The sequence below is a fragment of the Pelecanus crispus genome, chromosome 10, assembly GCF_030463565.1.
Source record: "Pelecanus crispus isolate bPelCri1 chromosome 10, bPelCri1.pri, whole genome shotgun sequence".
In the NCBI taxonomy this organism is placed as follows: domain Eukaryota; kingdom Metazoa; phylum Chordata; class Aves; order Pelecaniformes; family Pelecanidae; genus Pelecanus; species Pelecanus crispus.
Genome location: NC_134652.1, coordinates 42,774,552 through 42,801,408, shown reverse-complemented (window position 1 = coordinate 42,801,408; position 26,857 = coordinate 42,774,552). Strand labels below are relative to the sequence as shown.

The window sequence follows — 26,857 nt, the reverse complement described above, 5'->3', positions numbered from 1 at the left end:
TTCAGAGAGCAAGTAAGATTACCAGCAGAAGCTGGGTCAATGGAGGGCCACAGAGATGCGACCAAAGCAGCAGGCAGGAAAAACGAGTGCTCTACAAGGAGAGGAGCGAGTCCTCTGTGAGGCCAGAGTGTTGCAGGAATAAAGACACAGGATGAGAGCAGGGATGACAGCATTAGCTGCAAAGATGAATAAAAGAGGCCACATCATAGAGATGTGACACTGAAAGGATTCGCCTGACACCGAGACGGCCTGGAAGCCAGAAGCCGGCAAGATGCACAGGATGACGCTGAGGTTGCTGCCCTGCGCAGCAGGCGCATCTGGGTTTGCTGTCCACGGGGAGCGAGAAGAGCGATCCACAGGACCTGCTGGCAGACAGCTCGAGGGAAGAGGAGGATCAGATGAACGGAGTCCAGGATGCCAAGACGTCAAGCAGAGCAGGGCCAGCCACGTCTGAGAGGACTGACAGGTTGAGGGAGATCAAGCGAAAGGACCGTAACAGCCATAAGCCCAGTCAGAAGGGGATAAAGGGCGAGAGAAACACCAGGCTGAAAGCAGCGGCCTCAGTCCAGGGACAACAGCTTGAACAGCCGCTACCAGAGCCCCATGCTGAAGCTACCAGCCGCCCGAAGAGCTCCTTCTCTCCCTGTAACTTTGGTGCTTCCCCCCACCAAGAACTGGAACCAGAAACCAACAGGCTCCCAACCAAAGGGAGCCAGGCCAACACTGACGCCAGCCCGAGGTCCAACACTCTCTGTCCCCCTAACACTTTCTCAGGCTGTTTCCATTCCCCTGCCTTCAGGGCTTTCCTTTAATAAAGGTAAGCTTTAATAAAGGTAGCTGCTGCTGGCTAACAGGGGTAGACGATCGAGACAGCGATATCTCCCTAGCCCGAGGAAAGGGTGCTCGTGGCATGGCACTGGTTGCTAATGCCTGGATCTACTGGCCAGTTTCAGTCGTATTTAACATCAGGTGGAAACCTGAGGGATAGAAAACTCCTCAGATGTCATTGAAATAGGCAGCTGGGTGGAGAAGAGGGACTTAAATCAGAACCAGCCAGGAAAGACAAGCCTGCAAAGCCAGCTCAGTTCTGCTCTTAGAGATGAGACAACTGACATGCGACCACGAAAACTTGAGCAAGAACTTCTGTCTCCCCAGATATCAGATAATTCACACCCAGAGCATGAAGACAGAGGAAACTAAACTTCTTCAGCTGGGCTATCTGCAAGATTATATTTTCCCCTTTGAAAAGCACAAATAGAAGCGAGGGACACGAAGGTAATAATATCAGCACACAAAACACTGCTGCGCGTATGCAATCTAACCCGCGGCGGCCACAAAGAGGAACTCTTCTCTCTTGCCTAGAGATGTCCTCCCAGTACTCGGAGGATGCGGCAATTTAATAATACCATTCCCTCTCCTCAGCCTGGCCCTGTGCTTCTGCCAAACTAGAAGCAGGCTGAAATAAGCCAGGGAATACACGGCTTTCACTTCATTCTGTTCCTCGTTTCCCCATGCCTAACTATTTCCTGCTGCTCTCGGTGTAAGATCCGAAGGCAAGGAGGAGGGACTGTCAGCACAGACTCTCATGGGCAAGAAGGCAAGCGATCAGATTAGCAGGATGGCATGCGCTACTGAGTCATTTCTTGCTCAGCTCCGGTAATGACACCCATCTTCCTTCACTGTCAGTAACCAAAAGAGAAGTGAAACAGAAGCAGCAGCACACTTGTGAATTCCTACCTGGTTTCACGGTTACGTAGAGATCATATAAAATGTAGAAATGTCCACTATACTATTTAGTGGCTATTAAAACAAAAAACCCCAGCCCTCTTCTGAATCGCAGATATCCTCCCACCTAGGAAAAACCTCAAAGGAGAACAATTTTACTAACAATTTACTAAGTAAGCCATTCCACTTTCCAGAAGGTTTCGCAACAGCACTCAAATTCACAGCAGATCCGCCAACTTAAGTAAAAGGCCTGTTAAAAATACATTCCTAGGAAATAGAATAGAATAAGGCCTCCAAGGTAAGCACCAAAAAGCTATCTCAATAAATTAAATTCTCGCGCAAATCCTGACCTTTGAGCATTTCTCCAACACTTCCTCCTTGAACTGCAGGAACTTCTCCTGGATGGCGGGCTGGTTGAGAGCGAAGGAGAGGAAGTGTGTGAAGGGCTGCTTCTTACGGAAGCTGTCCAGGAGAACATCGATCCGCGTTCGGGCAGAGATGACGCCGCTGCGATGCTGCCCTGTAATCACTACGAGGAAACAAAGCAATACCTGTCTGGTTTCTGTGAAGCTACAGTGAGACTACCGACACCCATGCCCATGCAAAATAAAGAGTAATTGAACAGATCACGATTTTACACAATATTTATCCATGCACTTTAAAATATCAATATTGGAGCATATTATGACGGTAAGAATATTTCATCCAGGAGATGCTAGGAGGGAATTAGAAAAACCTGCACAACAGCACCTCTCTACTGTTTAGCCCCGGGCTCACTGAAGAAGCGATAGGAATTAAAACCCCCAACCATGCACAGAGAAATCTCGCCAGACTCCCTGTTTGACTTAAAATGCCTGACACAGCTGTGCCTTCCTCTGTAAAGACAGGATGATGCCATCAAAAGTATCCCTCTGCTCTCAAGACAGCCAGCTCTGAGCGCCTAAAAAACAATAACTAAGAGTCTATCACTTCAGCGGCTCTTCAGATTTCTAGAGCATTATTTCAAGTTTTCATAAAGGCAGTCAAAGTGAAAAAGAAACGAAATTCTTTCAAAGATCAAGATGGCCTATATCGTTTGTGCATGCACTTCAAGGCACCAAACAGAGAGCACTTGAGCTTGAAAGGGAAGAACTGCAAGGAGCAAAATCTTCTTGGCTTCCTATTATTACATGTTTTCAGCATCTTTCAACCTTCCTAACAGTCCTTCACGGTTCTCAGGAAGAAGTCAAGACCCACTTCTCGAGAAGTACGACCAGGTTGCTGTGCAGCACGACAGTTGGATCTCCCTGTCACTTACTCGTCACAGCTCTGTCATGAACTTAACTGTACACCGTGCCAATTATCCCTGGAGCGTGCGTAAGGGGCCCTCTGGCTATCTGCTCAGGCAGAAACCTGCGCAGGCCGGCCCTTATGAGCAATGCCTCCTTTCTTTTTAAGTCACTGGAAGCGATGAGAGGGAACATACAGTACAAGAAAGCCCGCTCTCACTATCAGGATCAAGTGACAACACCAGAAAGGCAGCAACGTCATCAAAACACTTCTCATATTAAAGCAGATGCTGAAGTTCATTTCATGCAGAAATATACAACACGGTGTTTCTTCTGGATGTATATTCCAGCTCGTTATTAATGAAAACGGTGTTAATTTAAAAACAAAACCACAATAAAACCCCCCAACACATTCAGCCCCAAAGTCTTCAAGCCAGTCATTTAAGGCCCAGAAGTTACTTCAGTGAGACTATTCATAGACTTAAAATAGATTTCTCCACCCCCCCCGAAGAAAAAACCCCTTACACTGCTTTATAAGGATTATAGACAGGGAAAATAAACTCAGGAGAAAAGTGAAGTGATTTTCCAAGGGCCATAAATTGAGTCAGGGCCATGTCAGAAGCAGGAATTAAAGGAAAAAACATTGCCTATGCCCCCTCTCCGCTCAAATCGTGTCTGTGCAAGCGCTGATGAGAGAACACCCATTTTGTGCATGTTAAACCAATGTGCATGCTCACCAATTTCTCCTTCCACTCCAGGCTTGGGAATGCTGATGGAGGTTCGAGTCTCTGTTTCCAGTCTCTTTTTGGTTTCCCCTTTCTTCCCAATGACGTACCTGGAGGCATAAAAGGGCAAGAGAGTCACTCACACCGCGTCGCTGGGCCACTCTCCATCAAGCGTGTCCAGCCAGCAGATTAACCATGCCACGGACAGCTGCGTCCCCCCAGATTCAGTATCTGCGTGCTAGAGGGATGCACACGCTCAGCCTCACGCGCAGGACCCGGTCTGGGCACGGAGGCTTCTCTTGGGACACAGCGCGTGACCAGGCTAGGGGCACAGGATGATACTGAGCCGTGGCTCACAACTGGCTTAAGCTAAAATCAGTCAGCCGGTCCAGGACAGCTCTGCCCAGCGCATCCTGCCACAGCTGATTCATCAGCTAGGTTATCCCTTTTTCCCATTTCCCCAGCTGACAAAGAACCAAGGGCTCTTTTTCTGCTTTTTGCTTTGCTCAAGGTAGTCATTTGCCAGCATCCAAACACACAACAGAACACCTTTTCCTCTCCACATTGCAGTAAAACTATTCAACCAATAAAACTGTCAAAAATAACTAAGCAAAGCTTTGAACACTAACAGGCTTCCCACTAAACATCAGATTGGAGTCAACAGTCGATTCCAGCCGTGTGTGCTTTCTCTCAAAGCTTTCATAAACTCCCCCTGCCAGGCTGCTCGCCCCAGTTCTTCCTCGCCTTCTCCCACCCTCCCTGATGCTTTTATGTTCAAGGGAAGAGATGCTCAAAAACTCTCCTGCCAGCAAGAAAGCACCACCTGCTGTCTCTGTCACGGGGAAGGCTAGGAGTCAAGCGTGGCCCAACTGCACTAGAAAGGCATTGCCAATTTTCCCTTCCCAAGTGCTAAAATCCACATCCACAAAACAGAATACATTTGAGAGATCTGGCGCTTACCCTGACCTCCAAAAAAAAAAAAAAAAATTCTGCGCTCAACCACTTCCCCAGCCAGCGGCAACTCGGATAAACCAGAAACACGCAAGCTCACTTGTATAAGGGGCTGGGAACCTCCACTCTGCACTGGAAGCCTTTCTCGGTCTCTTCCACCGCAAAGGCGTCGCAGGGTTCGTCTGTGCAGTCACCGGGGCCTACCAGAAAAAAAAAAAAAAAACCCAGACCTTGTACCACCTCTGTAAAGTCTGGCAGTGCTTTATGTAGGACAAGAGTCTCTCAGCCGCCTTCTCCCAAGGTTAAATAAAGGAAGAAATGGACTCCCCTCTGTTGCAGCTAACTGCTTTTTATTTCAGCTTACCACCAGCTCCGGAAAACATAATGACTGCTTCTAAATCTGCAGGGCTGGGAGGCATAGGAAAGCAGCAGTTACAGCCCAGGTTTTCTCTCAGCTGGAAGTTGTGCAACTACCCAGTGGGAATGGCCTCTTCTCCTGGCAGGGTGGAAGCCACCAGCCCATTTAGAGACCCGAGCAGGGATTTAAAGTCGCAGAAGAATACAAATAACAGGTGAGGATAGGTTTGGTTCAAGGGTTCAGGTGCAGCATTTTGGAAAACAGAGAAATTCTCACACCCTCAGCGCAGAGGAATAGATGCACCTTTCACCCGTGGGCCATTCGGTCGTGCCTGTTAGGACCAAACGTGGTTTCCAGAGACAGGCCACGGCTTCCATCTCCTCTCCAACACATCCAGGGACGAATTTGGGTGGTAAGCAGTATATTAAAGCTTTGTTCAATTCACTGAAGGGCAGGGTGGAGGGAGAAACAGGACACAACAGCCACAACCCTTTCCATTTGAGAAATAACAGCTGAGCTTTTCTGTGCCCACAACTCATGCGGAATTACACCAAACACACAAGCAGAAAGATAAAGTAAAATACATCAGAATGGGAAGAATTTTGCCCCCAAAATAGGTAACACCTTCCAAATGCCACATTATAAGAGGCCAATTTTTCAAGGGGCAAACATTGCAAGGACAGAGGGTCTTTAGCAAGCAGCTTCCACTCCTGCCGTATCTGCAAATAATCACACTACTGAAGAGAAAGGCAGTTCAGGAACCTGGGGAAAACAGGTCTACAGAGCTCATTTGTTTTCCCCTTTTACTGGAGATCTTTCACAGCCAGCAAGCAAAATGACAGTCAGCAGCACAGTCACCCAAACCCGCATCAGGGAACCGGGATTAAGTCCACTCTTTGGTCAGCAGGATCATCAGGGACCAATGCAAAGCATTTTTCTCCCTCTCAAACACTCACACCACTGCACGGGCAGGCCCTCGAGCACGTAAAGACAGCAGAGAGAACAGCGAGAGCTCCCTAGGTCCCCAGCGTCGACGCTTTCACCCGTAGCACGGCCTGCCAGCACCGTGGTCACCCCTCGCGCAGCACTCCTTACCTGCGCAGAAATCCTCCTCCTCCTCGTGCTGGTAGGCCTGCTCTTGAATGAGATTCTTCCTGTATACTCGCCCCCCAATCCTTACCAGCATGGGCCGCAGAACGTCCATCTTGCTCCTCCACCTAAGGCAAAAACAAAGACAGCTTTGGTAACTTACGCCAAGGAAAGGTAAATTTCAACGTTTCCTCGTGGATAGTTCATTAAGAGGCATCAGGGGGCTCTGAGGGGCTCGGCAGAAAAGAGCAAGGTCTGTACCTCCAGAAGAGCAATCGCTCCTTCTACACCCGTATATGAGAAGTTTCAGAAAAGCAATCCCTTCTCAAACTTTTCATCACTCACTCAAAGACTAATTTTGTGAGAACTTACAAGCATACTCCTTGTCAGCTCGTAAAGCACAGTCAAGTAAAACCGGGCAATTTAAGCACTGTAAGATATGTAACGAAGCATCAGGTTTTTTGCCCCTGCAAGGAGGTCAGCAACTGATCGCCGCTCTCCCTGAAACTCACGGGTTTTAGCTAAAACTCACTGCGGTCTTGGTCAAGGTGCCATCTTAGCACTGTTCAGGATTCTGAAGAGTTTCACCTTGTTATTTTCCATAGCTGCAGACCAAAGAGACCCCAGCTTCTTGCAAGGAATCCCCTACAACACTGACCTCTCTCAAAATACCTGCCATCCTCCGCTAATTTCTCAAAGGCCTAAGGACTTTTTCAAAAGCACACCCAGTTCCCTGGATCTGCTCAGGAGATATTAGAAGCACGGGGCACCGAGTGAAACTTTTTACGGTGGAGAACATTTAACGGTGCAATAGCAACAGGGCGGTCCAAAGGACTGGGTCTTCTGTCAGAGAATTCACATCTCCAGTACTTCAATTTCTGCGTTCACTGAAATCGTTAACATTGGATACCTCAGTTTGCCTTCTTTTTAAAACAGACATTTCTGTTACTCAGAAAACAAAGTCTCCGCCAAAAAATTTGCCATTGTCAGAACGTTTCCCTCTCTGCTACAGCAGAACCGGATGGGGAAAAATGTAGAGCTTGCCTTTGAAGATGAACTTATCCTAAACTGGATTTACCGTACGGAGTGGCAACAGGTTCAGAAGGTTAATGCTTTTCCCCCTCAATTAAAGCCCCAGCTTCTGAAATGACTCACAACCACCTGAACTTAACATTTAAATAAAAAGGCATTCCTGTGGTTCAAGGAAAGATGCACAGATGTGAACCATGCAGAGAGGAGGACAGAATCTAAGGCATGAAAAAAACTCCATGCTGTCATTGGGGTTTTTTTTGTTTCCAGTCAGGCTTGCTTTTTCCCTTTTTTGAAATTCATAGAACCACAGAATGCTTTGGGTGGGAAGGGACCTTTAGAGGCCATCCAGCCCAACCCCCTGCAGCGAGCAGGGACACCTTTAACCAGATCAGGGTGCTCACAGCCCCGTCCAACCTGGCCTGGGATGTTTCCAGGGATGGGGCCTCCACTGCCTCTCTGGGCAACCTGTGCCAGTGTTTCACCACCCTCACTGTAAAAAATTTCTTCCTTATATCCAGTCTAAATCTATTCTTCTTTAGTTCTAATCCATTATTCCTTGTCCTGCCACAACAGGCCTTGCTAAAAAGATTGCCCCCATCCTTCCTACAGGCCCCCTTTCAGCACTGCAAGGCCACACTAAGGTCTCCCCGCAGCCTTCTCTTCCCCAGGCTGAACATCCCCAGCTCCCTCAGCCTGGCCTCGCAGGAGAGGGGCTCCACCCTCGGATCATTTTTGTGGAAATTGCAGAGCTAGCGTCACAATTTCTTCATCTGGGACTTCCACAAACTCGGGAGCGACCGCACTAGCGATGCCTGACAGAGGGGTCTTGGCTCCAACCGCACCGTGATGCGGAGAAGGGAGACACAAAGCAGCTGGGGCCGGAGCCCGGCTGCAGGATGAGGCCGGGAGACGCAGGCTGAGCAACCGGGCCTCACCACCGCCCCGCCGGCCTCGCCACCGCCCACACCGGGCTCTGCGGGCGGCCGAGGGGCAGGCCCCGCCCGCAGACCCCTACGCTTTAAGGCACCGCCATGTTTAAGGGCCCGAGGAAGGCGCCGGGAGCCGCGGGGTCCCGTCTCAGGCCTGGCGGGTACCGGTTGCCGCAGCCGTTGCCAATGGTTACCGCCCCCCCCAGCTTCCCGCCGCCGGAAGTAGGAAGGGGCCGCGCGCACCCGCCCGCCCCAGCATGCACCGCGAGGGCGATCACGCGCGCCGCTTGCGCGAAGCCGTCCGGGCGCCCAGGTGAGGTTCGGAGGGGCCGGAGCGCCCCGGGAGCGGGAGAGAGGCGGCCCCGGGAAGGAGGAGAAGGGCGCTGGGCTGAACGGGAGCGGGGAGGGGGAGAGGCTGGCGCCGGTAGGGCCTCACTCACCGGGAAGCGGCTCGCTTACGGAAGCGAGGGCGGGGCCACGGCCTGAGGGGGGGGCGGAGGCTGATGCGCATGCGTGGAGGCGGTGATGCGCATGTGTGGGTAGGGCCGCGCTGTGCCGCGCATGCGCCCTGGTGCTACCGAGGCTGCCGCCCCCGCCGGGCGGGAGTGTGGACGAGGGGCGGCGCATGCGCAGTGGCGAGTGGCCGGCGCCGCGGGCCTGAGGCGATGGTGGGGGAGGCATCGCCGTGGCCTGCCGCCGCCGCCCCCCCCCCCCCCCCCCCCCGCCCTCCTTGGCATTTACCTCAGCTTATTTAAAATAAAAGACCCTGCTGCTATACCGAGGAGCCCGCCAGGCTTGTGAGCTCGGGTTGGCGGCGTTTCGGTGAAGAGCGTCATCTGGCTTCCCTCACAGGCGGGAAGCTGGGCCTGCCCAGGTTTGTTGAAGGCGGTGTTGCTGGAAGTATCGCAGCCGTATGAAAGGTTTCTTTTTATCCAGGCATTTTCCTTCCCGTAAGCCCCCAGACTCCTGTGCGCTGCCATTTTGTGTTATACACAGTACACGAAACAACCTTGAGCTTAACTATGAATGAACAAGCAATCCCGAGTTGTGACAGCCTTTTAAAAAAACATTTTCTTCACTAAAACGTTGCGTGCTTTCCAAAGGCGCTGTCTGCATAGCCTAAAGAGGCTGCAGAGCTGTATTAAATAGGTGGGGTAATAGACTTGGTAATGTTAGGTTAATGGTTGGACTGGATGATCTTAAAGGTCTTTTTCAACCTAAACGATTCGATGATTCTGAATGGGCAGGATAATTGGGAAGTGCTTATAAGTGGTTTGGAGGAGCAGCAAGCGCTGTCGCTTATAAGTGCCAAGTGACAGCTTTTTTACTGTCAGACGGGTACGTGACAAGTTTTGCATACTCCATCATGACAAATATGCAGCCGATACCTCTTAAGGCTGAGAAAGGGGTATGCAAGAGGCGACCGGGCTTGTGCTGTACAGGCAGATGGATGCTCGGCCCTTGCCATTTTAGGTCAAATGCAGTATTTTAGAAACAAAAAGCACATCTGGAGCAGGGGCAGAGAGCAGTTGTCGCAAATTAGGCTCAGCGTGGCTTCGTGCAGGATGTGGCACTGGAACTGGCAGTCCTGTGGACTTCCAGCTTTTATGAGGCAGCAGGAGTTTTTCCGTGTTTGTGCTCCTGGAAATAAGGCAAAAAAAGAAAAGGGGGGGAAGAAAAAAAAAAAGTCTTTTTATGACCCTGGAGAGCGGGAAAAGTGCCAGGCAGCTGAAGGCCAGTGAATTCAGGCCAGCAACCTGTGCCAGGTTATTTTTATGCGTGCTCCCATCCTCCCGCTGAATTCCCAGGCCCCTTTGTCCGAGGGGGTCAGAGCATAGGTTACCTTCAGTTTCTGGGTGCCACCGCGTGGTGCGACAGCTAACTGCACCCATCCCCGCAGCGGGCGCGGGCGGCGGGTGCGGGCAGCCTCTCCCACGCACACCGGGCAGCCTCCAACCACCGGTGCTTGGAGTCTGCAGAGCCACGGAGCGGGGGCGGCAGCCCAAAGCTGTGCTCGCTGGCTCTTCCTGGACCACGCCGCCTTCATCTGCCGTCAGATACGTGCGTGGTTGCTGGCTTTGTGCCCTGGGAAACTCCGAGACGCCCTTCCTAACTCTGCTTTGCTCCCTTTTTGTTCTTTCAGGCTGGGACGGGGTGAAATGGCAGCCTCTTCCTCATCCTCTTCAGCCGGTGGAGTCAGTGGCAGCTCTGTAACGGGATCGGGGTTCAGCGTTTCGGACTTGGCACCGCCCCGAAAAGCCCTCTTCACTTACCCCAAAGGAGCCGGGGAGATGCTGGAAGGTGATTGCTCCTGCCCCTCTCCTTCCCCGCTCCTCCTGGTGCACAGGCAGCCCTGCAAGGGAGTTGCCGAGCTTGGCACCCTGCTGCCTTTTCGGATGTTAGCTGGCAAAAGCTGGAGGGAGGAAGGAAGCACGAGGGCTCGGGTAGGTCCCGAGCAGCCCCGGCTCTCCCACCAGTTGTTCACGAGGAAGTGATTTTTCTGGCAGTCACCTGTTTTTTTTAGCTCTGTGACAACACTTCAGACGAGGAAGCGATCTACCTGAAAGGGAACATGAGGGTGTTAATTGCTCATTGTTAGCTAATCCTTTGATGTCGGGCAGGAATTACTGTAAAGACAGCTGAGGCAGGAGTATTTTTCTTGGCAAAATGCGTTCTGGGGTTGGATGTGAGTGGGCTAGTACAGGAGGCAGCTTGTATCCCTGCTGGCCAGGAAACATAAGGCTTGCTTTTGCCCTTGACCCAAGTTAAAACCTCGCCACAGAGGTCTGCGGGAGGATAAATCAGGACTACACCTCTCTTTTAGTGCTTCAAGGCTGAGCGCCTTCCCCTTTTGAGCTCGCTCTTGTCGGGACACTTCTGCGGGGCTGCTGGCAAGGGTTGGAGCTCTGATCCCGTGCGGCATCTCACGTTTGGGTGCCCCAGCCCTGCCACCCGCTTCGTCGGGGTTGCCTGAAGCAGTACCCGGGCGCGTCACAGCTGCACGTCCCTGCCCCTGCTCTGGGTGAGGGAGGAAGGGCAGGTCCTCCAGATGACAGGGTTAAGCCAAGGTCGGTCTGTCTGTCTGTTTCTCTTGAACTTCCCGTGTCACCGTGCGGCACGCTTGCCTGCGTGAGCCTGAAGTTCATTGGGGTGGCCCTGCAGCTCAGAAGCGACTGCATTCTGGTAGAGACAAACGCGGCAGCGCAGGGCAGGTGGGAACCGATCGCTGCATCGTTTAAAGACTGTTTTTATTATGCATTAGAGCCCATATGCCAGTCTATTGAAGTAATTATGACTAAAGGCTTGCTCATAGAACTTAACGAGCCCTCAAAACAAATTAAAATAATGAAGCGCTTCATGTTACCAAATAGGCAGACAGCTGTTCCTCCCGAGAGCCACTCGGCAGGACGGCCAGGCTGGGGCGTCGGAGGAGAGGGAATGGTATGTTTGGAAATAGCACAGTGCAGCGCCAACACGGCATTTCAGCAGCTCGCGAGAGGATGCTCCAAGCACGGCCAGACTCCCACTCTTCCCTCTTACCTGGGGTTCAGCTCCGGGTTACGTTTTCCAGGGCCAGGGGTCTGTTTCTGCCCTTAGTCTGCAAAATTGCTTCTCTTCCTCGTTTTTACAGCATGGAGCTCTTACTTGATTTTGCTTTGGGCTGAGCTGTTTACCAGTAACAGGGCAGTTCGTCTGCTCTGGGTGGCAGCAACAACTAAACACTGTCCCTGTCGCAGGAAGCTTTTAAGTTAGCTTTTTAATTTCTGAGATAAAAGGTGATACACCCATTCTTTCGCCAGGCAGGTGCTAGTGGGGTAGCTGCATACCAGGTTCCCCCTTCAAAAATCCCCACTAACTGACTGATTTTTATTGTAACTTTAGCTATCTCGTTTGGTTTTAAATAAACCCTTAGGTTTTTGGTGGGTTTTTTTAGAAGGAAGGAGTATAAATTATGTCAGTACTTGGCACACGATTAGCTGTGTGTTCCGGATTGCTTTATTTCTTTTTATTTCAGACAGTTGTGTGATCAGTTACTGACTCAGATGGCAAGACACACATTATTTGAAATCCTTTATGGAGGGTTCTGGGCTAAGCCTGTGGGAAATCGTAAAGCATTATAAGGACACAAGAGCCTGAGCCTCCAGGGAATCGGAGACTGCCATAATATTAGCTGGCTTCTCCTTAGCTTATCTTCTATTTAAAATGGACTAAAATTGCTTGATGGAGGGGATGTAAGAGTAGCAGCCAGGATGTCTCCCAGGTAGCACAGCCAGTGGCACCGGGAGCCAGCTACAGCCCCATGCAGGATTTGAGCGCGGGGCCGTACGGGCCAGAAACCAGAGCGCTGCACGCTCGGTGCAGGGGAAGGTGTCGGAATGAGGCAAGCGGGGAAACCCACACCTCAAAACATAAAAATAGAAGGTCAGCGGCACTCGGTTAAGGCTGCTCGGTCTTAAAACTCTCAGATTAAACCACCTCCCTTTTTCTGTTTACAGATGGCTCTGAAAGATTCCTCTGCGAATCTGTCTTCAGCTATCAGGTTGCATCTACGTTAAAGCAAGTGAAACACGGTAAGCACTGAAGCGCCGTCTATTTTAACTGCACGTTGCTCAGGGAAGATGGCTGGGGAGCGCGGAGAAAAGGCTGACACGTTCTTGGGTGCTGACGGCAAAAAAGTGGGATAGCCTTTTAAGTTGGCGAGTTAACACGAAGTCAGACCCTCGTTGAGTCCTTTTGCAAGCCCTATGCAAAGCGACGGGAACCCGCACAGCCTGGGTGGGAACAGGCTGTGCCTTTCGAAGCTTGTTTTTCCATCGCTGTGTGCCGCGCTGCCTTCAGGAGAGGTGAGGCCAGAAGAGGAGGTTATGGGCAGGAAACGCCCACGCTCTGATCTTGGCCCAGCGCTGACTGTCTCTGGCCTTGAGCAAAGAGACACTTCTTGATTCCACCTTTGTTTCTCTGCCGAGCCCTGGTGACACCGGCAGGGTCAAGCGAGGTTTCCAAAAGTGCTCGGGAGATGGACACGGACACGCAGGTGCCTGGCGTGGCATGACGGGGCTGACTCCACTCCCTGCCTCCCCCAAAACACAGAGCCTTACGTCTCGTTTGAACTTCTTCCCTCCTGGGGCCTTCGCCCGCCGCCCAGGTGCCCGTAACTGAACGATGGGCTTGACTGCACGGCAGCTTTCGTTCTCAGGGCGTTGGGCAGAGCTCAGCAGCAGATTGCGTCTGCTTCTTGGAGGGTCACGTCCTTTCTGGTCCCCGCCTCTTCTCAGCTAGAATGGGTTGTCTCAGACAGGAGAGGTTTCCTGTCCTCCGCCAGCGAGGGTTGTCAGGAGGAGGTCTGGGGGCGTGCAGCAGCTTGCAAGGCCGTGATCCTGTATTTCTGCACCCAAAAGCAAAGCCAAACTTGCAGAGCCATTGTTTCCACAGCTCCGGCGCTACTGCGGCTGTAGCTACCAGCTGCTGCTGCACAGACTGGCACCCTGATAAGCACCAGCCTTTGAAACTGGTTCGTGGAGCACCCATCGCCTCCCCTGTAAGAAGGGGGAAAGGCTTAAAAAAAAGATAGAGGTCATCGTTTTTTGGCTTGTTTGTTTGACAGTTCCCAAAAGCGCGTGGTTGCAGGAGGTGGAGTGAGAACAGTCCCTCTTAAGAGCACCCACTGCTGCCGTCAGCATAAATCACGCACGTTTTATGTTACGCCTCTTGCTAGCAAGTCGGCTCGTGCTGTTTTTCCAAGAGGCTGCTGCGTGGTTCAACTTCCAGCAGAGCCGAGAGAGGAAGGGCTATTCTCATCTCCGTACCGCTGCAGCTAATTTAATCGAAAATGGAGCCCGCGCGCCCAACGCGCAGCCGGTTTTAAATAAAGCTGAGAGGAACGTGGTGTCTTGGGGGATCCCCGGGGAGGCAGCTCGTCTCTCCACGGGGACCTTCGTGTCATCGGCGTGCTCTGATTGCAGAGCCTTTCTGCTACGGTCATCCCGGTCCTCCTCAAAGGGCCTTCGCTACAGCGAGGAGTTCCTCGCGCCGCACCCAGCTCTGACTGAGCTCTCCTTGAACTTCTCTGTTCTTTTGCACTATAAATATTAATGCTAAAGAAATGAGCTCCATCTTTTTTTTCCACCCCCATATGCCAATTGGCCTCACGTTTCCCTGGTAGGACGTGAATTTACACGGTACAGGCAGGGATTGGTAAATACGCCTTCAGCGGCAGAAAAGCCTGTCCCTGCTTTCTCCCGTGATCCAGCGAGGTCTCCCCGTTTGCACGGGGAGTCGTGCAGAGTGGGTTTGTATTCAGATCGGCTCAGTGGGTTTTATTCTGCTCTGTTCCCCATTGACAGCTGGGAATTGAAAGGTTTCAGTCTAATTGCAAGGTTTAATTGCGCTGTCGTTGCAAACCACAGTTACCTTTGAACTTCTCGCAGATCAACAAGTCGCGCGGATGGAAAAACTAGCCGGTCTGGTGGAAGAGCTGGAGGCAGATGAGTGGAGGTACAAGCCAATAGAGCAGCTCCTGGGATTCACTCCCTCCTCGGGCTGAGCATGTCTGGATCGCTGCTATCAGGGAGCAGAAGAAAAACATTCTCTGGCCTGGCTTCAAAACACACCCCCATTTATCAGGATGCTGACAGCTGCATCAGCACGACTGGGCCTTTTTTTTTTTTTTTTTTTTTTTTTAAGTTGAGAGTGGGGATCCCCCATAAAGCTGCCAGTGAATGGAAATAACGGAATTCTTTAAGTCATCCATGGTGCTACAGGCGAGCAGGGTTCAATTTCTGTAATTTAGATGGTAGGATCAGTTTTACAGAACTCGGAGAATCAACCTTACTGTTGACACAGGAGGAGGGAAGACTTAGGAGCGTGGTGGCGAGGAAAGTAACCCAGTAACTCAGTCCGGCCTTTCGTGGCTGAAGGACTGGGGGATCCGCGGGCCGGGAAGCTTGCGTCTTTGTACAGCAGAGGTACAACGCCCTGCCAGAAACGCCCTTCAGCCCTAGCCGCTGTTTTTTGGGGGACGAACGGGACGAGAACGGTGCCAGGTCGGTTGAGAGGGGGCAAGCGGCGACGCTTTCTCCAGAGGCACCTCGTGCATTGCCGAAGCTGTTCCCTCTCCATTGCTGTTTCTCTTGCACCTGCGTGGCGAGGGCTGGTAGGATGCCGCTCTCTCAGGCAGAAGCTGTATCTTGAATACCCTGAAACTCTTTTTTTTCCCCTCTTTGTTATGTATTAGATTGCTCTGTGATAATAAAATAATTCTGTCTTTGAAACCATTTATCTTTTCAAAGCTTGGTGCGGGGCTGATGAAAGAAACGATCGGCTGTCCGGTAGGTAACAGGAGGTTTAACGAGGCTCAGAGGCGGCTTGGCTGTTGGGACGGTCAGCTTAAGTTCAATTTAAAAAAACCCTTCTGAGAGGAACCAAACCGCACTTGCTTTACACTCGAAAGTGGATTGATTTAAATCGGATTTTAATCCTGCTTTAACTCTGCCAGCAGGAAACCCTTATTGAAATCCATCCATTTTAATCGTCTTGTTTTTTTGTCTGTACTTCACTTCTGTTCTTGAGGGAACTGGATTTCCATTTTCTGGCATAACCATTTCAGCGTGTTAATTTTCCATTGATTAGAGCCTTAACACCACATTTTTGCTAGCCGGCAGGGGGATCAGCTCAGCAGTGTATTTAAGCAATTTTTGCTTAAATTATTGCTCCAGATGGCTAATTCTTCCATTTTCAACATCTTATTTACGAGACGATTTTCTTTTTACCCACTATTTCGGTCCAACCACATCTGGATTGATGCAGATTAACGTGAGTCCGTCCCCGTCTATCACCGGCAACTTGCGTTAGCTGAAACTAAGGGGGGAAAAAGTACGCGGATGCATTCTGCCTTTCTTTCCGTTTATAAATTAGTTTTAGTTATCGGAGTCAGCTTTTTGTGATCCAGAGCCACATGCCGCCCAAAAGCCAGCCCCCATCTGCAGGTGAAGCCCCAGTTCCAGCCCCTCACCCGTGGAAATTCACCGCGTACGGTTTCTGAAACCACGTATGGGCGTTCTCGCGTTAAGGCTACGGCTTAGCTGAGACATCCCGCGCTGCTTTTTCTTCCCACCACTGCACGGCCCGGAAAACCTCCTCCCCGGGCCTGGAGGGCTGCCAGCCCCTGCTCTGCGGGGGCCTCCTGCGCAGCGAGTGGGGTCCTCGGCCGCTATCGCCTTAAACGTGATGGCATTCGGGTGTTAAAACTCCATCCCAGATGGGAGTTAATCCTGAAAAGAAGGGAGCATTTCCATCGTCAACTTGTTTGTTTGTTTTACGGCGTCTATTTTTAATCCCGCTTCCTCCGGCCACCTCAACTCACGTTGGCCAAACGTGCCAAAAATACCCCCCCCCGCCCCGTATCACGACAGCGTTGCGGGGTTTAGGAACAGAGCCGCACGCCTTCTGCCACCCCGAGCCCCCCTCGCCGACCCTACGTGCCGCAGCCAGCGTGATCAGCTGCAGAAAGAGCCTTTCCTTTCGACTGCTTGACGTGAAACTTTTCCACTCCTCCAGCCCTCCGGGGACGCCGGGAGATCGGCGCCTGCGGCTTTGCCGACGGGATGCGGTGCCTAAACATTGCCCGCATCCCCCCCGCGAGCCCGGTGCGTGCCGAAGGGTCCGAAACGCGGCGGGGCTGACGTTTGCCCGCGGCGGCCCCCCACCCCTCCACCCTCGCTCTGCTCCCAGGCCTTGTTTTCCAGTCGTTTCTCGGCGGCGTGCCGGGCTCGCGGCTGGAGGGAGCAGGAGCAGGGAACGTCCCCGGCTCTGTGCCGTACATGGCTTGTTTGTATGTGTGCCCGGCACCAAAATAGACACATGTGCGAGAGCCATTGAGAGGAAGTGAAAAGTTCAGCTTGTACAGTATTACAAATGCAAAAACATGTTGTTGGCTGTTCCCTCCTCCCGCTCAGTAAACACTTTATGTAGGGCAGCGAAAACCGGAGGGATTGCTGCACGGCAAAATAAAATAAAAAAAAAAAAACACCAACAAAACCCACCCTGCGCTCCCCCTCCTCCAAAAACAGGTCTTCCCTGGCAGCTGGAAGCTCCCCAGCTGCCCTGTTTTTCGCCGTGCAGATCCGTGGGGCAGCGCCGGCGCTAACTATTCCTCCTCAGGGTTTTGAAGCGCCGTTCCCCCTCGCCGCAGGGGTCTCGGCAGCGTGGCCGGGGGGCTTGGCGAGCAATTCGGGGGCTATTCGGAGGCTGCGGCTGGGAGCGGAGCGGCAGGGGGAAGGGAGCCTGTCAGCTGCGAGCAAAAGTTGATGAGAGGAGGGAAAATAAAAAAAAAAGCTGAACAAAGAGCCCTGTTCAGGGCTGCTGGTTGGTTTTCCTGTGGGTGCTCGCGGCAGAACATTATGTACCGGCGCGCGGGCCCCGCTCGCACCTCCCTCCTCGGGCTGCTGGCCGCAGCCCCAACGCCGGGGACGGCGCCAAGGCACGCGCTCGCCTCCCCGCCCGGCCAAAACACCCGGCCGGGGAGGGCCTCTCCCCCTCCGCCGAAGATGTGGGAGTGCGGGGCAGCACCCCCAAAACACCGACTCCCGGCTTTTGCCTGGGACAGGGCAAAAGCATCCAAAGGGGAGATGAATTTCACAGCGGCCACCCTGCAAGCGGCACGGTGCCGAGCCGGCAGCGGGGCTGCCAAAACCCACCCGCCGTCCTCCTCGACCTGCAGCCGCTTGTCCCGGAGGCGAGAGACGGGCCCGAAAGGTTTGGCTGTGGCAGAGACGTGCCCGGCCGGCGGCACGCCGGGACCTGCCGCGGCGTCCCACCCGGCCCGCGGCCCTGCTCCAGCCGGCCGCAGGCTCGCCCCTCGTGTGCCCGTGACCCCCTGCCGCGACCGGGGACCCGGTGACCGAGGACAGGGATGGAGAGGGTGCAAAAGGTGAAAAAGAGGGTGCAAATGCCAGCCTGCAGGCATTTAGGGGACACCCCAAAAAACGCAGGCTCCCCCCCCCCAGCTCTGCCCCTTCGTTACATTCCCCATGTGAATGCTTGGACACAGAGGATCACGCCAGCCTCTGTGCCAACCCCAGCTGGCAATTGCATGCTGAAATAATGTGTAAATCCACCTAAAAGCGTTTTTTTTGGGCCAGGGAGCTGCTGGGAACCAACGTGAAGATGGGGACTACACCATGAGCAGCCCCATGGGGCAGGAATTTGCCCCCCCTCCGGCATACGCGGGGCACGGTTTGCACCCGACGTGCGCCGAAGCACTCACTAAGCCCCCCCCAGTACATCTCCTCCCTTCCTCCTCCTCCTCCTCCTCCCCATCCCCCTCCCCCTGCAGCCCTGCAAAACCGCTGAGCTCAGCACATCCCGGGCAGGGGCCCAGCCAGGACCCTCCCCAACGCCAGCCGCCCCCGCCAGCTCCTGCTTAACCCTTTGCAAAGCCGGCCGGGCTGGAAATCGGAGCGATGGAGCAAATCTCATCATGGAGGCGGGGAAGGGGTGGTGGTGTGGTGTCCCACAAGGCGCAGCCGGCCGGGAACAGGCTGTCCAAAAAGTTTCATCCATCATCCTTGAGTCCCCTCTGCTCTCCCCGGAAAGGATGGCAGGTCGGGGGGAAAGACACGCTGCTCGGCCACAAAAATCACGCTGGGTTTACGCCAGCAGCAAGCACCCTGGGAGGAAAAAAACGCAGGGATTACTAATGCTGTCGTTAAAACTCTGCTTTTTAGCCCCAAACCATCTCCACAGGCTCTGCTGCAGAAAAGCAGCCCGGGTCGCAAGTGTCTTTTGGGACGGAAAATGAGCTGCACGCCCCGCAACGCCTCCCCTCCCTCCCGGCAGAAGCGCGAGCGCGCAGCATCACGTTAGGATTATTTTACTTCAGCGAGCAAAAATTAACGTTTCACTTTAAAACTCGCCGTCACACCAGAGCCTGCTTGCTCCCCTGCCTACCAGGCAATGTTATGGCAAAGAAAGAAAAATATTTATGCTGGGCTTCAGAATTCAAGCTTATTTTTAGCACGGCGCCTTCCCTGCGGTCCTTTTTTTCCTTTATTTGCCATTTTCCCCCTGTTTTCACCCCAAAGCCAGCAGTCCCTCATCTATTTTCAGCCTCACCCAGCAAACCCTCGTACCGATGACTTGGTGGTTGTGGGGAGAAAAGAAACCCACGAGCTAGATTTTGTTAAAAACAGGATCCCAAGCGCTATCCAACCGTTTCAGAGCACACGCGCGCCGTGCATATTTCGCCGTATTGCGCGGCGAGTGCGCAAATATCGCTGTGGATTTTTAACAGCTGGGGTTGGGGTCGGTTCGTTTTTTGTCCTGAAAAGCAGAGCGGTAGCCCTGCATGCCACGGGCGCAAGCCAGGGCTTGTTCCCAGCTCCCCGCACGTCCCCTCCGCCCCACCGCTCCTCGGGATGCTACCCGCTCCCCCGGCTTTGACCTCCGCTCCCAAAACAACGATTCAAGCCCGGCTTCTCCTTTGACCCCTAAAAAGCGATTTCCCCGCTGCTACAGCTGCTGGTGGGGCACCCGGACCCTCCGCACCCACCGCCCCGCAGCTCTTGGGTGGGAGAATTTGTCCCTGCCCCCCCCGCACCGCGGCGGGCGCGATGCTGGCACGGGGGGCCTGTCCCCCTCGCTCGCGGGCCAGCGTTTGCTCTGCGCCGTGTTTACCAGCGGGCTGTTATCAATCTCTGCTCAGGAAGGACAGTACCCAAGATAGCTCCCGGAGTGACTTCAGAGCGTGCTCAGCTCCTCCGATAAAGCAGCAGGCAGCGCGGCGGGAGGACAAAGCAAGCCCTTTATCGCCAATTAATGGGCCTTCGGCTCCCCGCGCTCCTCAGGGTCTGGCTTCGGAAAGGTCACGTACGCAGGGGCAGGCACGCACGCTTCCAGAGCAGAGGGTTCGGAGGAGGACGGCGTCTCGCCCCTGTTTACTGGGTTACCCCCAGCCTGGCACTGAACAAAATCCCCCATCCCAGCCCGGCCGCGCCTCCGCTCTCGCCCTCCTCAGCACCCTCCGATTTTTAACGCGTTCCACTCCAACAGCCCTAATTTTCTTAAGGAACCCGGACAACGCCAGCTCATGGGACACCGGCACCCCGATCACCCGCCACGCCTCGGGCTCTGCTTTTGGTTTCCAAGCCGAAGCGGGGCAGCAGCGAATGTTGAGTCAGCCGCGTCCCGTGCCTGGGCCGCTTGGAAGACGAGGGCCGTCAGCGGGCACGTTAAAAACACCACCAGACGCGGAACCCCCCTGCGGCCCTGTCGCCTGCCGCGGGGTTTTGTGCCAGCCGGGGCCGGCGGTTCACACCCCGCAGAGGGGTCGGGGAGCGCAGGGCACAAAGCGGTCTTGGCGTGTGTATCCCTCGCCGCTGCCGTCCCCGCCGGAACGGCGCCGAGGCCCAAGCGGCGAAGCCCGCGGTGGGGCCTGGCCCTGGGGGTGCCCGGGGGGAGGCCCCGGCCCAGGCCCGGCGCCGAGGCCCAAGCGGCGAAGCCCGCGGTGGGGCCTGGCCCTGGGGGTGCCCGGGGGGAGGCCCCGGCCCAGGCCCGGCGCTGAGGTGGGGGCCGGGGTGAGGCCCAGGCGCTGAGGGGGTGCCCGGGGCCGAGGCCCAGAGCCCGAGGGGGTCCCAGGGGCTGAGTCCCAGGCCCCGAGGGGGAGGCAGGCGGCCGGGGCAGCCCCCCGGTTGCTGCCGAGAGCTGCAGGCGGGTGGCACCGGCCCGGCCCGGCCCGCCTGATGCAACCCCCGCCGCCCTTTGCAGGGCCCGGGCCGGCTCCGCATCGGGGCCGAGCCGAGCGCAGCCGAGCGCAGCCGAGCGGAGCCGAACGCAGCCGAGCGGAGCCGAACGCAGCCGAGGGCGGGGGGGGGGAGAGGGCGGGGCCTCCCGCTGTCACCGGGCAGGAGAGACGCCGCGGACGTGCCCCGCGCTCCTATTGGCGGGCGCGGGCTGGGGGGGCGTGGCCTTCCGCACCGGCCCTATATAAGGCGGGCGGTGGGCGGCTGGCGGAGCAGAGCGGGCGGCGGAGGCGGCGGCGCCATGCCCGGGCTGTGGGAGCGGCTGGCGGGCGGCGAGCGGGGCCGCCTGGAGACTTCTGACTGCGAGTCGCTGGGCAGCGCCTCCGGCTCGGATGGAGGTGAGTGGGGGGGGTCCCGAGGGGCCGGGGGATGTCCCTGAGGGACGGGATAGGGGGTCCATGAGGGACCGGGGTTGGGGGGGGGTGTCCCTGAGGGGGCTGGGATTCCTCTGAGAGACCAGGGTGGTGGGGTGTCCCTGAGGGGGCTGGGGGTGTCCCTGAGGGAGTGGGGAGGGGGGTGTGTGGTGGTGTGTGTGTGTCCCCCTGAGGGATGGGATGGGGCTGCCCCTGAGGGGCCTGGGGTCCCTCAGGTCCCTCTGAGGGGGGCTGGGGTCCCGCTGAGGGATGGGGATGGCAGGGGGGTGGGTCCCTGAGGGGTCTGGGGTCCCTCTGAGGAGGCTGGGGGTGGCTGAGGGTCCCTGAGGAGGCTGGGGGGTGCCCTGCCAAGCCCCTGTGCCCCATCACACCCCAAACCCTTGGGCTTGATGTCCCCCCACAACCGTGAGACCCCTCCGGCAGCGCCCCAGCCCACCCCTCCCCGTGCTGACCCCCCTCCCGTCCCCTCCGCAGAGGCCGAGTACGCCGAGGGGGCTTCCCTGCCGGACCTGGACCTGCTGCAGGACCCTGAGGACGAGCTGCTGTGCGCCAACCTGATGGACCTGGTCCAGGCCACGCTGGGCAGAGCCCCGCTGGGCGCCAAGCGCTGCTCCCGGCTCCTCGTGCCGGCCCAGCTCCTGGCGCAGGTGAGGACGGAGCTGCTGCGCCTGGCCTGCAGCGAGCCCTGCGGGCTGCGCGGGGCCCTCCTTGACCTCTGCGTGGAGCACGGCAAAGCCTGCCACGACGTCGGGCACATCGCCGTCGACCCCGCCGTGGTGCCCACCTTCCAGCTCACCCTGGTGCTCCGGCTGGACTCCCGCCTCTGGCCCAAAATCCAGGGACTCTTCACCTCGGGGCCAGCTTTCACCCCGCTGAAGCTGAGCACGGGCTTCAGGATCATCAAGAAGAAGCTGTACAGCTCCGAGCAGCTGCTCATCGAGGAGTGCTGATGCGCCGGGCCGGAGAAGCCGCTTAACCCGAGCGTTTTGGAAGAGCTGGTTAGAGCGCAGCGGCTCCCGGCAGCCGTGGTAGTTTAGGTTAGGCTGGAGTAGGGCTGTAGATGGAAGTAGTTTGGGCAGGCGGAGCTCCCCGCCGGGTGCCCGCCTGCGCCGGAGCAGACCGGGAAGCAGGCGGAGATCGCTTCGCACCGTCGATGATTATGGGATGATTGCGGTGATGCGGCAGCGGGGCTGCCAAGGGGGGGCAGACGATCTCCTCCTGTTGGCTGATTAATCATGGTTTGGGGTTTTTTTTTTTATTTTTTTGTAACAAGGATTGTAATCAATGGGGTTTCTGGGGAAGGGGGTGCGTGGGAGTGAGCGATGGCTGGGCTGCGTCCGTCACAAAGACGAAAACCCTGCCGCTGGCACCCGGGCGGCTCCGGGTTAGGCGGGAGGGAGCCGAAATCGCGTTGCATCCTCGATCGCGAGAGGAAAGAGTTGGGGGGCGGGGGGGGAGGGCAAAGAGGGGCACGCGAGGTGCTGCGGGGCAGGACCCCTTGCCGGGACAACGCCGCGGGCGCTTCATTGGTTACAGTTTACACTCGTACGCTTGATGTTCAAGTGCAAAATTTCCTATGCAATCGTGTCAGGGTGGGGTTTGTTTGTTTTTTTTTTTTTACTTTTCTAATAAAAGCTGTCTTTGATAACCTGCTCTCTCCTCCTTGTCGCTCAAGCCTGGACAGGGATGATGCAACCGCTCCTGGCCTATCCAAAATCCTTGGGAAGCCTTTTCCCTGGCATGGCAGCTCCTGTGCTGGGAGCTGAAGGTTTTGGGAATGGGGAGGGGGGGAATCCTGCAGCTGACCGCAGGCCACGGGGCTCTGACTCAGGGGGAGCTGACTCAGGCCCCTGCCAGGTACCAGCCTGGGCCCAGCCGCTCCTCCCCGGGGAGCTGCAGCGGGGTTTTGGGTGGAAAACTGGGAGAATGGGCTAAAAGGGGGAGGGAGTGTGATGGGGAGGGTCACACCTGCCAGGGGGGGAGTGCTTCCCCAGCCACCCTCTGCAACAATGAGACCAATTACCCAAGCCTGCAATTAGAGCTACTGGGAGAAAAGGCTTTCACTACTGTGTAATTAAGCTGCTTGGCAAACGATGAGCCAGGCGGAAGGTGTGGGGGATAAAACCAGCCTGAAAAAAAAAAAAAAAAAAAATTAATTTCCATTCACATGCAAGTTTGTTCTGGCTCCAGCTTTGGTTGTTGGGGTGGTGATTTCTTTGGGTTTGGTTTGGGTTTTTTCTTTTTTTTTTTTTTTTTCCCTTCCCCCTGTGGCCAGACACTGACTTTTTGATGAAAATTTTTCACCGAAAAAGTCGTTTCCAAAAAAGGACGCCCCACAACCGGCATGTTCGGAGCCGAGGTCGCTCACCCGTGTAAACACCACCTCGCAGCCGTGGGAGCAACAGCTGGGCGGGTACAGCTGGAAACGCACCTTTACAGCTCCACCTTGTGCAAAAGGAGGGGGATCCCCAAAAATTTTGGGGACGGGGGTGTTGCGCAGAGGGTCACGTGTTGTATCACACCACCACCATCACGTGAGGGGCAGCGCTGTGCCGGGGGGCAAAACTGCCATCGAACCAACCCAGGAGCTGCTGATGGGGCTGGAAAGGAAACACCAAACTCAGAAAGGGGTGTGTGGTGGGTTTTTTGGTTTGGTTTTTTTTTTTTTTTTTTTGGTGTGTGGGGTTTTTTTTGTGGTGTGGTTTTTTTTTTTTGGCACCATTGCAAGAGGAGAGCGTTTTTGGCACCGCCGGCGCGGGACGGGAAACGGCGTGTTGCTCCCCAGCCGCAGCAAGAGATTTACGGCGGCGGTGATGGCAGCAACGCCAGCTTGGGCTGTGCCGTCATCCCCTGCTGAGCCATCTTGTGTCTTGAAGCGCTATATATAGCTCCATAAATATATATATATTTTTTTTTTTTTTTTTTAATATATATATCTCACGCTCCTAAGCTTGCAGAAGGGATCCCCCTGCGCCTACGCTGTGCTGGCAGCAGCAGCGTGGCCCTGGCTTGTCCCCGTGCCAGCCTTCCCGAGGGTGGGCAAGGGACTTGGCATCTTTTTTTTTTTTTTTTTTTTTTTTTTTTAAATTATTATTATGAGGAATAATCAGGGCTTTGCAGAAAACAAACCCAACCCACCCAGTCACAGCTGGTCAGGCAGAGCGCCAGGACAGCCTCATTGCTGGGGAAGGGGTTGCTGAGCAAAACCCTCTGCGCGGGTCTGCATGCCCCCCCCCCCCCCCGAAACGCCCCACGGTCACAGCTCCAGCACGTGAAGCTTTGCTTCTATTTATAGCAAAATGGACTTTCCATGACAAACTTGGGGGGGGGGGGGGATGTCAAGGTCCCCAGGGCTTGGCAGGTCTGTGGAAGGTGCTAGAACCTTCCAGCGAGGCTGGATTTAGCCTCTCCCGGGGCGGGGGGGGGGCAGGCAGAGTGATATTTTGGGCACCGGGATGTGGCAATGGGGCTGTTTGTGGCACCAGTGTTGGGCCGGGGCTCCCAGGTGCCATCACGGTGGCGGGGAAAAGGAGGGTTGGTGGTTTTTTTTTTGTTTTTTTTTTTTTGTATGGGAGTGGGCCATCATCAGCAATAAGGCAAACTAGGATTTAAATCCCAGGGTAAAACGCAAAGCCCTTGTGTTTTGCTGCCAAAAATGATGCTGGTGAGAAGCAGGGTCCCCTTTGCTCCCTACCTGCCGGAGGAGGCTGCTCGTGGGGCACCCGCCTTCCTCTGCTGCGTCACTGCAATTAAAAACTCGGGCTAACGAAGGAAGGAGCTGATGGGCAGCCCAAATCACCCACACCTGTGGTGAGCGGGCAGGGCACAGCGCAGCAAAACGCAGAGCATCTCCCATTGCTCCGGGCTGGGAATGACCCTGAAATGCAGCAAAACCAACAAAAAAAACCCCAAAAAAACCAAAACAACAACAACAACAACAAAAAAAAAAACCCGGAAAAAAACTGGGTGTAGATGCACCCGATTGCAGAATTTAAAAAAAAAACAAACTAATGGCGCAGGGTGTGCAGCAGCAGCACCGCGGGGTTTTGCGTGGCAGCGGCATTGGGCCGTGCCGGACTCTCCTGGCGGGGCTGACTCAGTGCTGGTGCCGGGAACGCGGCACCGAGGGGAAATGGAGGTGACGTGACCCCCTCTGGCCTCTAGAGAAGGGAAAATAAAAGGGAAAAGCGGGGAAAACCCCACCACAAAACTTCCAGCCCTTTGGTGCGTGGGGCTGGGGAGGAGGAGGGGAGCACTGGCTGGGTCAAGCCTGGGAAAAAAAATCTTTTTGCTGTCCCGGGGAGGGGGAACGTGGGAAAAAGAGACCCCTTCGGGAGCGCGGACCCCAAATCCAACCCTCAGGATTTTTGAGTTTCCGAGCCGCCGGCATCGGGAAGCACGGCCGAGCCAGCATTTCCACCCGGGACGAAGGCAGCCGGATGCGGACCCGACCAAAGGGCACCTTAAAACACGGGGATGCTGCTGCGGGGACGGCGGCATTCTGGGATGGGAAGAAAGCATCCCCCAAAAGAGCTGGGCCAGAGGATGCGGGGGACAGCGGCGATCCCCCCGGCACGAGGCACCCCATCCCAGTGCAACCGGTTTGAAATACCAGTTTGAAGCAAAGAGGTCCTGCTGAGCACCCCGCCGTCGCCTCGCCGGGCCCCACGGCTGACGCGGGGGCACCACCTCCTCTCCATCTTCTCCCCGTCCTTTCCTCTCCCACGCTGGGGACGCCGCCGCAGCCGAATTTAATTTAGCGAAATTTAATTTAGGGAATTTCATTTACCGGGCGGATGCGACGAAGGCGGCGTGAAGGAGCAGCTGTAAAACCGGAGCTGGCTGGGGCAAGGATCTGCAGGACACCAACACAGCCGGAGCCTTTCACATTATAAACATTTATTTATAGATGTACAATTGTATAATTCATTCTAAATCGAGAGATACAGCCTCTGCGAGCATCCGTTAGGATCTACGCCTTCTCGCTCGTTATTATCCATGGATATCTACTTAGGGGGGGGAAAAAAAAAAATCAAAAGGTTTTGGCGGGCAGGCTCTGGGCAAGGAATGCTGTTGTGCAAGACACTCAGCACCTTTTGTGAACATGATTTTTGTTTCACCCCCTCCCCAGGATCTCTTCACGCCAGCTAGCCTCTTACGAGCTATTTCCAAACTCCATACTTCCACCCAATTCCTTCCAAAGATGGAGGAATCATTTTAAAAAAACAAAAAAACAAAAAACCCTTAAAGTCAGGTCCAAGTCGTGGTGGCTGTGGGATAATAAGGCTTGCAGGTAAGAGGAGGGCTGGTATTTTGCAAAATAAATAAATAGCCGAAGACAGAGCGCGTGGATTCCCAACAATAACGAAATTAAAACCACCTTACCTCTCGCCTCTTCCAGCCCCTGCCACCCTGCCCGGGAGCCGCCGCGCTTTTGATTCCTTCCCCTGAGGGTGTCGGGGGATGGTTCTCACTGGAAATGTCTTTAGACAAAGATGAACTGCAGCGTGTGTCCCCCTCCCCCGCAAAAAAAAAAAAAAAAAAAAAAAAAATTCCAGTTTATTCCACAGGAGGCAGCTCTGCTGGTGCCAGTTTTGCTTCCAAGAGAT

General features: G+C 54.9%; 3 protein-coding genes across 3 annotated transcripts in view; 2 read left to right on the top strand and 1 right to left on the bottom strand.

Moving 5' to 3' along the window:
- ASCC1 (activating signal cointegrator 1 complex subunit 1) overlaps positions 1-8,545 on the bottom strand; it is a 38,214-nt gene extending 29,669 nt beyond the window's left edge. Inside the window, exons 1-5 of the mRNA XM_075717373.1 lie at positions 8,518-8,545; positions 6,123-6,244; positions 4,770-4,869; positions 3,731-3,828; positions 2,076-2,254 (exon numbers count right to left, since the gene is read on the bottom strand). Coding sequence (XP_075573488.1) covers positions 2,076-2,254; positions 3,731-3,828; positions 4,770-4,869; positions 6,123-6,231 — 486 coding nt within the window. The 5' untranslated portion in view covers positions 6,232-6,244; positions 8,518-8,545. The remainder of the gene's footprint in view (positions 1-2,075; positions 2,255-3,730; positions 3,829-4,769; positions 4,870-6,122; positions 6,245-8,517) is intronic.
- Positions 8,352-14,745, top strand: ANAPC16 (anaphase promoting complex subunit 16). Its single transcript, XM_075717374.1, has 4 exons — positions 8,352-8,390; positions 10,221-10,378; positions 12,574-12,648; positions 14,506-14,745. The coding sequence occupies exons 2-4, from the start codon at positions 10,237-10,239 to the stop codon at positions 14,619-14,621; spliced, it is 333 nt and encodes a 110-aa protein (XP_075573489.1). The 5' UTR covers positions 8,352-8,390; positions 10,221-10,236; the 3' UTR covers positions 14,622-14,745.
- Positions 14,746-21,115: 6,370 nt separating this feature from the next.
- Positions 21,116-22,454, top strand: DDIT4 (DNA damage inducible transcript 4). Its single transcript, XM_075717829.1, has 2 exons — positions 21,116-21,212; positions 21,723-22,454. The coding sequence occupies exons 1-2, from the start codon at positions 21,116-21,118 to the stop codon at positions 22,196-22,198; spliced, it is 573 nt and encodes a 190-aa protein (XP_075573944.1). The 3' UTR covers positions 22,199-22,454.
- Positions 22,455-26,857: the final 4,403 nt, after the last annotated feature.

What these genes read in the sequence shown, in the direction of transcription:
- ANAPC16 (XM_075717374.1), top strand. Translation starts at nt 10,237, where the DNA reads ATGGCAGCCTCTTCCTCATCCTCTTCAGCCGGTGGAGTCAGTGGCAGC. An exon ending in AGCCGGGGAGATGCTGGAAG is followed by an intron (nt 10,379 to 12,573) that starts GTGATTGCTCCT and finishes TTCTGTTTACAG; the next exon opens with ATGGCTCTGAAAGATTCCTC. An exon ending in GTTAAAGCAAGTGAAACACG is followed by an intron (nt 12,649 to 14,505) that starts GTAAGCACTGAA and finishes AACTTCTCGCAG; the next exon opens with ATCAACAAGTCGCGCGGATG.
- DDIT4 (XM_075717829.1), top strand. Translation starts at nt 21,116, where the DNA reads ATGCCCGGGCTGTGGGAGCGGCTGGCGGGCGGCGAGCGGGGCCGCCTG. An exon ending in CGCCTCCGGCTCGGATGGAG is followed by an intron (nt 21,213 to 21,722) that starts GTGAGTGGGGGG and finishes TCCCCTCCGCAG; the next exon opens with AGGCCGAGTACGCCGAGGGG.